General features: G+C 64.1%; 1 protein-coding gene across 1 annotated transcript; it reads left to right on the plus strand.

The window, feature by feature from the left end:
- Positions 1-598: 598 nt before the first annotated feature.
- Positions 599-11,669, plus strand: PTPRN (protein tyrosine phosphatase receptor type N; the record flags this gene model as incomplete). Its single annotated transcript, XM_080346853.1, has 23 exons — positions 599-701; positions 2,329-2,379; positions 2,571-2,684; positions 2,936-3,041; positions 3,171-3,369; positions 3,565-3,889; positions 4,100-4,216; positions 4,330-4,409; positions 4,489-4,775; positions 5,263-5,349; positions 5,501-5,580; positions 5,816-5,880; positions 8,145-8,357; positions 8,475-8,684; positions 8,774-8,921; positions 9,072-9,145; positions 9,435-9,512; positions 9,646-9,765; positions 9,873-10,039; positions 11,078-11,131; positions 11,258-11,322; positions 11,426-11,499; positions 11,598-11,669. 23 exons carry the CDS (start codon positions 599-601, stop codon positions 11,667-11,669), a joined length of 2,889 nt encoding a protein of 962 aa, XP_080202979.1.
- Between the last annotated feature and the right edge of the window lie 172 nt (positions 11,670-11,841).

An 11,841-nucleotide genomic window follows, 5' to 3' on the forward strand; every position in this document is an offset into this window, starting at 1 on the left:
GGCACTGGGTGGGCTGAGCCCGCCCTGGCCAGGGCATGCTGTCAGGTCCTGCCTGGTGCCTGAAGCTGCTGCTGGGGCCCAGCCTGGGCTGGGGGGTCCCTGCCCGAAGGGGCTCGGGGGGGCAGGTCAGGGTCTCCCTGCTCCTCTCCTGCCCTTTCCGGGGCGATGCTGCCGGGCGGGGTGTGAGGGTGTGGGCCGGTGCTCGCTGCTCATTGGGCTCAGGGGTGTGGCCCATGTGGGAGCCAGCGGGGCTGGGTTGGGGGCGGGCAGTGATTGGGTCACGCCGGTGGCACTCCCCCTGGGGGCGGGGCTCACCTCCAGAGGGGCTGTGATTGGAGTGGTGCTCGGGCCTCTCCCCCGGGGTGCGACGTAATTGGCCTAGCTCGATAGCGGCGGGGCGCGAGCCCGACGTTGGGGGGAAAGAAGTCTGGGTCTTTGATTGGCTGTAGGGCAGGGGGCGTGGCGCGGCGGCAGCGAACCCTGCGCTATTGGCAGGGAGGTGGCGATGGGCGGGGCGCGCGGCGCGGCGGGGCGCGGGTTGGCGGCGGTGGCGGGGGCGCGGCCGGCGGGTGCGCCATGGTGCGGCCGTGAGCGGAGCATGGGGCGGCGGCTGCTCCGGGCGTTCCTCTGCCTCCTCCTCCTGGCCTGCCGCGGGCTGCTGCGGGATGGCAGCGCCTCCGCTACCGCCACCGCCGCGCACGGTGAGACCAGGGTCTCGGGTAGGGCGGTGCCCCGGGCTGCGCGGGGGAGCGGTTCTCGGGGAGCGGCAGGACAGGGACTCCGCGGCCGGTGCTGTTACTGCAGCCGCGGATGCTGTCAAGGCGCGCAGCGGCAGGCCTGGTCCCCGGTGGAGAGCGGGAGAGGGCAGCCTGGTACCGGCACCGCGGGTGCGTCACGGGCACCGGGGGGCGCCTCTCTGCTGGGGCTGCCAGGCTGGTGGTGGGACTGGCCCCGGGGCACCCTCCAGCTGGAGAGTTGCGGCAGCCCCGGCCTCAGTTGGACAGGACGGGAATAGGGCGGCGTTCACTTAGAGGCTCTGCCCAGGGTAGAGCCGGTGCCCGGGATTGCCGCAGGGATGGGAAGCCAGGGTAACGACTCTGAGTGGCGGCTCCCTCCGGGACCTCGGTGCACTTTAGCTGCGTACCGCCGGTAAGCGCGGCCCGGCACGGAATGCGAGGGCAGGCCGGTCGGTGCACCTGCTCTCCACCAGCTCGGCCCATACGGCCCCTGCCTGGGGCTCTCAGGGCCACGGTTCCGCTGCCGGTAGCAGAGCTGCAGCCCCCCCGCACGGACGGGCCCGGTGGCCGCTGACTCACTACGGGGTGCCCGAGGCTGTTGCGTTCTTCGGCCTCCGGCGGTCCCGGGAGCGCCGGGACGGGCCCGGCCGCACCAAGGATGCCCCGCCGTCTCCGGGAGCAGACGGAGACGGTGCCAGAACGGCTGCGGCCGAGCTCCGTCCTGCCCTGAGGAGCCTCCCGGGCCCGGCGCCACCGCCCCTCCCGGCGGCACGGGGCGTCCCGGCGGGAGGCGGCTGCGGCCGGTTCAGCACCGCGGACAGCGCCCGCCCGGTCCCGCCGCTCCGGCCCGGCCTCCCCCGGGAGTCACCGCTCGACAGCGGGTACTGTGCCCCGCACCTGCCCTGGCCCCTGCCCGGGAGGAGCGGGCCCCTGCGTGCCCGGGTTTCGAGGACCCTCATCCCCACTCGCCCCCTTCTCCCGCGGCGGGCTCGGCGGGCCCCTCCCTCCCCTCCCCCCGGTTGTTTTCTCGTTCCTTCCTCGCCATCCGGGGCTGAGTCATCGCCTGCTGCCGTCTTGCTGCTGACGGTCTTGGACCGAGACGGGGGGCGGAGAGGAAGGGGGAAGCCACCCCCTGCCCAAGTGCTGCCCCCTGAAGGGGGTGGTGAGACACCCCCCCTGCTGCACGTGTGCTTTGGGGACCCCCTCACAGGGAGAGTGGGTCCCTCATGTCACTGGGTGTAGGGCTGTGTCCCTGCCTCATAGTGTCACATGTGGGAGGGCAACAGACATGTTCTTGCACATCTCTGCCCCCTCAGCCTTCCCTTCCTAACTGCTGGCACCTCAAAAAACTCCAGGCCTTCCTCCCCTCCCCAGCACCTATCTTGGCTTTGACGGGGGGAGCAGGCTGTCACCGAGGCCCTGCCCTGAGCTACCAGGCTGTGCCCCGCACCATTGTCACCACACTGCACACCCGTGGCACTTTCCTGAAGAGTCAAGGTCCCAAAGCAGCTGGTCATGAGCAAAACCAGTTGGAGTTCCCCTTGGCCGCTGTGCTGACTGGCTGGCCTGTCTCTCTGTCTGTCTGTCCCAGGCTGCCTGTTTGACCGGAGACTGTGCTCCCCCCAGGAGGTGTGTGTGCAGGGTAAGTGAGTACTGGGGGTGTAGGGATACCTTCTTTGTTCCCAGGAGGGTGTGGAGGGTGCAGAGCTGCCCTGCAGGGGAACTTTGGCTGCAATGTGGGGGGGCATGGCAGGCGAAAGGTGAGACTGTGCCTGGAGACCCTCACGCCGGGTTGTTCATCCCTCTGGCGCTGCCGCCTCCCCTCTCTTGCAGATGGACTGTTTGGGCAGTGCCAGGTGGGCTCCATGCAGGACAGACCCTACTTCCAGGTCACCTCTCCCGTACTCCAGCGCCTGCAGGATGTCTTGCGGCATCTCATGGCACAAGGTGAATGGGGGAGCATGGAGAGAGTGACTGTGGCCTGACGGAGAGGGGGTGTCAGGCAACATTACATAGTGGCACTAGGACTACCTGTAGTTCTGCTGGCCCAGAGGCCAGGGTGGGCTGTGGATGGGTCCAGCTGATTCCAGCCAAACCCAGGCCATGGGACACAGGGTCAGGACACCACCGTGGTCTCCATGTGCTTGCTCCGTGGTCCCCAGGCCTCCTCCATGTCTCACAGCCCCCTCCTGTGGCAGGGCTCTCGTGGCAGGACAGCATCACCCAGTATGTGATCTCGCAGGAGATGGAGCGCATCCCCCGCCTCCACCCACCCCCCACACTGGAGCTGGCAGCCAGGGACAGGTAGGGCAGCGCCAGCCACCAGCTTGTGAGTAGAGCCTGGCAGGGCAGCAAGGGGCACCCCAAATGGGGTCTGGGGCGGGGACCTTCACCTTACCCAGGTGAATCACTGCAGCACTGTTTGCTTCCAAGGTTCCTGCCCCTACGCAACTCCCCCCGACGAGCCCCACTCCTCGTGGACCCCGGCCTGCCAGCGGCTCAGCATCTGGGGCAGCCACCACCACTGCTGCCCTCCCCTCTGGTGCAGCGGTACCTGGAGCACCTCCTGCTGCCCCCCACATCCCAGCTGGGTTACGAGGAGGCTCTGCTCAACCCCTACTCCTACCACAAGGTAAGCCATGGGGGCGAGCCCCCTTCTCCTGGGCAGAAAGGTAGAAATGGGCAGGGGCCTGCTGCACTCCCCGCACCCTCCTTCTGCCGGTGCTGGGGTGCCCCCTCAGCTCTGAGGTGCCCAGCCATGGGGTGGTGGCAGGGGCCCTGTGGCATTTGATCGTTTGACCATGGTGGCTCTGTGTTTCGGTTGTAGTTCGGCTACCAGGACGGCACTCACCAGCTCCCCGGCAGCTCAGCCAGGCAGAGCCCTGAGACCTCCTCGCTGCTGGGCCGGGTCCCTGCCCAGACCCTTTTTGGGGCCAGTCCTGTGCCCTCCTATGGCGGGCAGCCAGGAACGGATGGGGGGCATCTCTTCCAGGACTTGGGCATGCTTTCCCTGCCCAGAGAGAAAGCCAGCCGCCCAGATCCTGCCAGCACCAGGCTCCAGCACAGCTTGCAGCTCCCCGGTGACCACAGGAACATGGAGGAGAGGGAGCAGCCAGCACCCCTGCCTGCCCAGCCACCCTCTGCACAGACGGGTACCCTGTCCTCCAGCCAGGCACCAGCCCTCATCCCTATCCTGTCTGACAACCACTGTTCCTTGTGGCTCAGACTCTCCTCCCTCCTTCCCTCCCTCCCCTTTTGCTTTGGACCCATGGGCAGTGTATCCCCCCAAGCCCACCTGCCTGGGCAACTGCCTCCCTGGCCCGTGATCCCCAGGCAGATGCAGAGCATCCAACCTTTTGCAGATGCTGCCCTGAAGCGACTAGCCTCCCTCCTGGCCAGCTATGGCCTGGGGCTGCCGGAGCTGAGCCCCCAGCAGCTGAGTAGCCTCTCCACCCTCCTCCAGCTGCTCCAGAGCTCTGGTGAGCAGGGTGCAGGGACTGGCAGCAGTGGGTGCCAGCATGCCCTGTTTCAGGGCAGGGGCTGTTTCATCTTGGGACAGGTGCTGCAGGACCTCTGTCTCTCTCCATCCCAGGTGTTGCTGGCCCTGAAGTGCCCACAATGAAACGGGTGGGTTTGCAGCAGGGTGGTGCTGGAGGAGGTGCCATGCCACAGGTGGGATGTTGGGCAAGGGGAAGACAGTCCCCCAGGACTCTCCTCAAAGGTCCCAGCTCCTCCCTTCCCCTCTCTGCAGGTGACGGAGGGGGATATGCTGCACGGAGAGAAGCCAGTGCTCCCTTCCTCCACAGTGCCACCCCCCAAAATCCCAGCCAGCAGCTCCCCAGGGGATGGGCTGAGGGGCAGGGCAGTGTCCTCGCCAGCCCCCCGAGTGGAGGCACAGAGGGGACACAGTGGGGACATGCTCAGCCCTGGGAAGCCAATTGTGGTGCAGAAGAAGAGCTACACGGAGGCAAAGGATGGTGGGGCACAGCATGGCACACAGCCACCAGACGAGTATGGCTACATCATCACAGACCAGAAGTGAGAACTGGGGATCGGATGGGGGGGATGTGGAGGGTCTTTATCTCTCCTTCACAAGCTGGCTCCATATGCTCAGGTGATCCTGTTTAGGTCTCTGTTAGGGTCAGGTCTCTGGTGGGGTCAGCTCCCCATCCTCTCTCCATTCACAGCCCTTGTCCCACCCCAAAGCCTTCTTCTCTCAGCCCACACCAAGGCCAGAGCTCGTTGCCACAGGACAGGAGGCTGGGACAGGCTCAACCAAGTGTGTGTGCACAACTGCCTCTATGCATGCTCGTGTGCAAGGGGCAGGGGGGTCAGATCACCCCCATCACTACACATCCGCATGCTGTTAGCTCCTGCCCACCCTGACACTGTTCCAAGCCAGCACAGCTCTTGCTGCACATGTGGGACTCCCTGAGCCTGCCTGTCCCCCTTCTCCAGCTGCAGGGAGTGTGGGCTCTCCCATCATCCCCGCCACCCACTCCTCACCCTGCCGCTGTCCCCACAGGCCCCTGGGGCTGGCTGCTGGCGTGCGGCTGCTGGAGCTCCTTGCCAAGCACCTCCACCTCTCCACAGCCACCTTCATCAACATCAGGTGAGGGCAGGGAGCTGTGGGATGCTGCTGTCACAGCCCTGGCTGTGCACAGCGACCCTGGGGTGGGAACCAGGAGGAGCTGGGCTGTGGTGGGAATGGGGAGGGGGTCTGTACTTCCTGGTCTCACACTGTGTACCCCCCTCCCCGGCAGTGTCGTGGGCTCCGCACTCACTTTCCGCATCCGGCAGAACCCCCAGAACCTCTCGCTGGTGGACGTGGCCAACCAGGCTGGTGAGTTGGCCAGGGGTCCTCCTGGTCCTGCTCCTCTCTTCCTTGCCTGGTTGCAGGATGCCCCTTGCCAGGGACTGGGAAGAGGGGACTCCCACCATGCATCCCAGTGCCCTTGGCTTCACTGCGGAGCCAGTGTGGGGTTGGCAGCTGTCAGGAGTACCCTTGTCTCTGTCTCTGGAGGGGTCTCTTGGATGGAGGGGACACACACCCCTGACCATCTCTCTTCCATCCACAGAGCATGTCAAGGCAGAGCTGGAGGCAGAGCTGGGCCTGAAGATCGTGCAGACAGGAGTGGGAGAGGTAGGAGTGAGCGTGGCCATCCCTTGGGGCTGGGGCAGCCAGGCACAAGGTGGAAGGGGTGCTGCCACCAGGAATGAGCCAGGAATTGTGCTGTACCTCAATCCTGGGGCATGGGGGTCTTCATGAATGAGTGTCCCCTTGGGGCTGTGGGGCAGCTGTGAAGCAGAGGGCTCTGGACAGCAATCGGACCCCCTTCCACCCAGCAGCATCATGCTGGCCAGCCACCTGCACCACCAGGGCACTCAGCTCCTTCCAAAACAAAAGGTCTGCAGGATTTGAAGGCAGTCTGGGAGGGTGTCCTGGAGGCTTTTCCCTGATCCATCCAAGACCAGTGGGCTGCAGGCTGCACCCATCAGGGTTCATCCTCACATTCGCCTCCTTCCAGCCTGTGCACCCCATCTTAGCTGTGGTCTGGGAACCCCAGTGCTGGGCTGTGCACAGAGCACCCCAGAGACCGCAGCTAGGCAGGCAAAATGCCATCGTGCCCTCAGAGAATGGCAAAGCAGCTGAAGGCAGGGATGGAGCAGGAGCCATCTGCTTGGAGAGGGGAACCCCCTCTCCGTGCTCCTCTGGGGACCATCAGGAACAGTCCCCTGGCTGGAGATGGGGGCCAATCCCAGCTCTCGTGTTTGCAGCCTGGGGAAGCGGGGAAGTGGTGCAGAACATCCCCGGTGCTGGGTCCCTGTTTCCCACCCTCCTGTCTGTGTCTGTAGCTGTGGGCAGGGAGGAAAGAAGGGGGGACCTTGGAGGAGAAGACCACAGAGAAGGGGTGGCCTGGCCACTGAGGCAACCTGTCTCCGTCAGCAACATGTGGAGTGTTGCTATGGCGATGCCTTTTGATGTGGCAAGTGGCAGGAGGTGGGAGAGATGGCAGAGATGACGGAGCTGGAGCTCAGAGGAGGCTGAGGCAGCTTTGTGAGCCCTCTTCTACATGGACCTCCCCAGTCCAGACCAGCTTGTGCATTTCATCCATTCCTCCCACCCAGGTTCTCAACTTGGTGGGACTAGTGCAAGATTTAGGGGAGGAGGGATGTAGAGAGGCAAGGAGACAGCAGAGCTCAAGTAAGCCTTGTGAGGGAGGTCCCATCTGTCCCCCCCAAGCTCTGCTGGCGCCTCCAGACCTTCTAACACCTCCAGGGCTGCAGGCTGGCTGCAGGGCCCCCCAGTCGGGCAGCAGCCACGGGCTCCAGCCATTGGGGCTGGCGAGACTAGGGGGGCAGGTGGCAGTGGGGATTCCTGGGGCAGAGGCATCCCCAGGCGATGATGATGATGATGTAAGTGATAACACAGTGTTTACTTGGTAACCTCATCAGGCTCCTAGCCAATGGGAGGCCACGGCAGTGAGGTAATGCTGGGCTCTATCACCTCATTGGGCACAGGGTATTTGGTGGTGGTGGTGCCCCAGCATCCCTGTGCCGCCCTAGGACCTGGCTGGCGCAACATCCTGATCACCAGCTGCTTGGGGGAGGCTCAGCCTTAACGGGGGGTCTCAGCCTGCAAGGCCTCAGCACCTTCCTGTCCCAGTATGGGACTAGCATGGATATGGCCGGCCTGCCCAGCTGCGTGGAAGGAGCCCTGGAGGCACTGCTTGCAAGGTGGCAGGGGCTGCTCTGCGGCCCAGCTGTGGACAGTGACGGGGAGGACCTGTCTCACAGCTAGCGCAGCCGGGATGCGACCAGCCCTCTGGCAGTACTGGCACATCCTCCTGTGTCCTGCCATGGAACAGCGGCCACAAGGGAGAGCCAAGCCCTGTTTGAGGAGGTCTCCCGGGAGCAACGATTGCTGCCCTGGCCCCAGTGCTACAGTGGCCAGTCCTTTGCCATTAACTCCATGGGCTGAATCCAGCTCTCACTGACATCCAGCTAGGCAGGAGCTCATTGAACCCAAGCTCCACAGGGCTACTGCCCAGCTTGGAGTGGGGCAGCCTGGGCTGCGGCTGTCCTGGGGAGCCGCCCTGGGTGCAGGGGAGCAGGAGGTTGCTGCTGCCTGGGCTTGGCCAGGCTCTGTCCCCTCCTGCACCCTCAGGGACACCAACGTGAGCAACACCCCATGTGACATGCAGGTGGGTGTACCGAGCCTTACCCCAGTGACACCCAGTATCCCAGTGACACCAGCTCTGCCCTAGCCAAGGCTGCTGCGAGAATCAGTGCAGTACAGATGCCCTTGCTCTGGTTTAGCCCCCAAATGTGGTGCAGAATGGGTTCTTTACACCCCCAGCCCCATGCAGATTCCCCCTGCTAACCCTTGCTTTGCTCTGCCCCCAGCGAAATGAGGCTGCTGCCTACTCACGCCCATCCCACTTCAGGGACGGCTTCCACTCAGTGCTGCTGACCTTTATTGCGCTGGCCTGTGTGGCGGGCATCGCCATTGCAGCCACTGCAGCCTTCTGCCTCAGACGCCATGCCAAGCAGCGGGAGAAGGAGCGCCTGGCTGCCCTGGGGCCCGAGGGTGCTGCTGACACCACCTTTGAGTACCAGGTAGGACCCCACGGGATGCGGGACACTGCAGGATGTGCTGCTGCTGCATAGGGGTGCACAGGGCTGCCCCCAGCAGTGCTGCAGGGGAGGGACAGGGCTCTTGCTGGGGTCCCCCAGGAGCTATGCCGCCAGCACATGGCTGCCAAGTCACTCTTCGGCCGTGCTGAGGCACCGGTAGCGCCGGCGGAGACCTCGCGGGTCAGCAGTGTCTCGTCCCAGTTCAGCGATGCCCCGCAGCCCAGCCCCAGCTCCCACAGCAGCACACCCTCCTGGTGCGAGGAGCCCGTCCAGTCCAACATGGACATCTCCACTGGACACATGATCCTGGTGAGGTGCCCTGGTGCCATGAGCCCCCCTCCCCAAGCCCCTGTGTGTTCCCCCAGCTGCCAGGCTGACCCACCCCGCTTCTGCCCCAGGCCTACATGGAGGACCATCTCCGCAACCGGGACCGGCTGGCCAAGGAGTGGCAGGCTCTCTGCGCCTACCAGGCTGAGCCCAGCATCTGCTCCATTGCCCAGAGCGAAGCCAACCTGAAGAAGAACCGCAACCCTGACTACGTGCCCTGTGAGCATCCCAGCTGCCCTGCCCTGGGGACCAGTTCCCAGGACTGTGGCAGGCAGGTGGGAGGGACACAGGGATGCTTGTGGCCAAGGTACTCATTTGTCCCCATCTCCCCTGGGTGCTTATCACCTCCCCTGCCCTCTGTTTCCCCAGATGACCATGTGCGGATCAAGCTGAAAGCTGAGAGCAACCCATCCCGCAGTGACTTCATCAATGCCAGCCCAATCGTGAGTGATCTCCAGGGGCTCCTGCCCTGCCACCCTGCTCCAGGATGTGCTCAGCCCAGGCGAGGCTCCTGCTTTGGGACGTAGCAGGACCAAGCTCACATCCCTGTGTGCTACAGATGTGAGCAATGGGCTCGCCCCATTGCTCAATGTGGCTAAAATCTATTTCCCTCCTGGCTGCAGCACCCAAAGCTCCCTGCCCAGCACTCTTCCCACCCCTGGAGTATCCTGCGCTGTGTCCCTGACCCCTGGCAGGAGAGTGCACAGTCTGACACCCCCTTTCCTCCTCCAGATTGAGCATGACCCACGTATGCCGGCATATATCGCAACACAGGGGCCACTGTCCCACACCATCGCAGACTTCTGGCAGGTGAGTGTCACCTGCCTGTACCAGCCTGTCAGGGTCCCTCTGGGTGCTCCCTGACAGATGGGTCACAGCAGATCAGCCACCCTCCTGCCTGTACTGTCACCCAGTGGTGACACCCACTGTGCCTTGCCCGCAGATGGTGTGGGAGCATGGCTGCACTGTCATCGTCATGCTGAGCCCGCTGGCTGAGGACAGCGTCAAGCAGTGTGACCGCTACTGGCCAGATGAAGGCTCCTCTCTCTACCACATTTACGAGGCAAGTGTGGCCAGTAGCCTGGGGCAAGGAGCACCCTCTAGCTCCTGTTCCCCCAAGCACAGCCCCCTGCACAGTGCTGATGCTCACCGGTGTCCTCTGTCGGGCAGGTGAACCTGGTGTCGGAGCACATCTGGTGCGAGGACTTCCTGGTGCGCAGCTTCTACCTGAAGAACGTGCAGTCGCAGGAGACTCGCACCCTGACACAGTTCCACTTCCTCAGCTGGCCAGCCGAGGGCGTCCCCACCACCACCCGGCCCCTCCTCGACTTCCGCAGGTGAGTGCCGCCCGGCACCGTGCCAGCCCCTGGGGAACCAGCAGTGGCCCCAGCCACAGGGGACTGATGAGCAAGGGCATGGGTGCTGGTGTGATGAGTGTCAGGGCTGTGGCATGGACTGCCTGGGGGGCACATGGGGCTGCCATGCATGGGGATGAGCAGAACGACCAGGGATGAAGCTTGAGGTTACCAGGGCTCCTGGCCTCCATGGGAAGGGTGGGAAGGTGCTCTTCTCGGGAGCTGGGGTGGGGTCTAGCACCACCTGGCACCCATCCCTCAGTTATGGGTACAAGAATAAACCCACAGAACAAGCCTTGAAGAGCCATGGCCCATTGGTCCCCGTACCCTAGAGCCAGCAGTGGGTCCCCTGCTAGCCCAGGGAGAGGGCTGGGGTTCTGGGACTGTGCCTGGGAGGTTTGCAGGCAGCACCTGCTGGGCTCTTGGGATCCCTGGGTGTTGGTGGGCTCCTGCTGGGAGCTGGCTGGTCACTGTCCCCATGCCATGTGGAGCCGGGGACCCTGCTTAGGGCAGCGGGGATGTCCCTGAGCACGTTGTCCTACTTTCTACCCTGCTCATGCTCTTTCTATCTCTCTGTCTGTCTCTGTCTCTCTCTCGCAGCTGCCGGCGTCATTTTTGTGATTTGCAGCTAGTAATCTGGCTCCAGTTGCATAGTCACAAAAGTGATCGTTGGCAGCCGTGCCTGCTGCATGGAGCATGCCGGGAGCCCCGCCGGCGCCTGGCCCGCAGCTTCATGCCCCACTGGACCAGAGCTGCTCCCTCTGGGAGTCCTGCCGCTGCTCCCCTCCCCAAGCTGGGCACCCGAGGAGTCGGGCTTCTCCTAGCCCTGGCCCCTTTTCACCTGTGGTCCCTGTCCCATGCCTGGCACTGCTGGGGAGGCAGGAGCAGCCATGAGGCAGACCCATAGGGCCACATGATGGGGTGCTCGCTGTCTCCCCAGCTCAGTGCAGCGAGAGGCACCCAGAGCAGCCTTGTCCCCAGCATGGCAGGGCACTGACCTGCTCCCTCTTGTCCTTGCAGGAAGGTGAACAAGTGCTACCGGGGTCGCTCCTGCCCTATTATTGTGCACTGCAGGTACTGCTGGGGATGCAGGGGGGGGTACAGGCTGGGGGGTATGGGTGGAGTGGTGGCTGCAAGGCTGGGACCTGCAGGCCAGAACCAGCCCCTGGAGATCCTGGTCCAAGCACCTGTGTCTTGCAGTGACGGTGCTGGCAGGACTGGGACGTACATCCTTGTTGATATGGTCCTCAACCGTATGGCCAAAGGTAGGTGCAGGGCAGCACAGCTTATGCCCTGTCTACAGGGGGGAGGGGGGGTGTGCTCGGCCCACGGACACCCTCTTAATGCCTTTTTCCCCCTCTGCTCCAGGGGTGAAGGAGATAGACATAGCTGCTACACTGGAGCACATCCGAGACCAGCGACCCAGCATGGTGCAGACCAAGGTACTCCCCAAACTGGGGATCCTATCTTGCCCTGAGTCCCCACGGCACCCAGGGCTGGGCTGGCGTGGACCCTCATGGCCCCTCCTCTGATCCTCCAGGACCAATTTGAGTTCGCATTGACGGCTGTGGCTGAGGAAGTGAACGCCATCCTGAAGGCACTGCCGCAGTGATGGCAAGGAGCTCTCCCCTCTCGTCTTTCCCCCATGCCCCCTGGCTTTGCGTGCTCTCTTAGCCCTGCCCGAGGGGCCGTTCTCCCTGTAAAACGCTATCTGTGCTACTGGCTCTGTTCCTGCCCCTGCCTCCCCCCTAAATCCCCCTGCCCCTCTCCCCAGGGACACATGG

This window comes from Nesoenas mayeri (assembly GCF_963082525.1).
Source record: "Nesoenas mayeri genome assembly, chromosome: 6".
NCBI lineage: Eukaryota > Metazoa > Chordata > Aves > Columbiformes > Columbidae > Nesoenas > Nesoenas mayeri.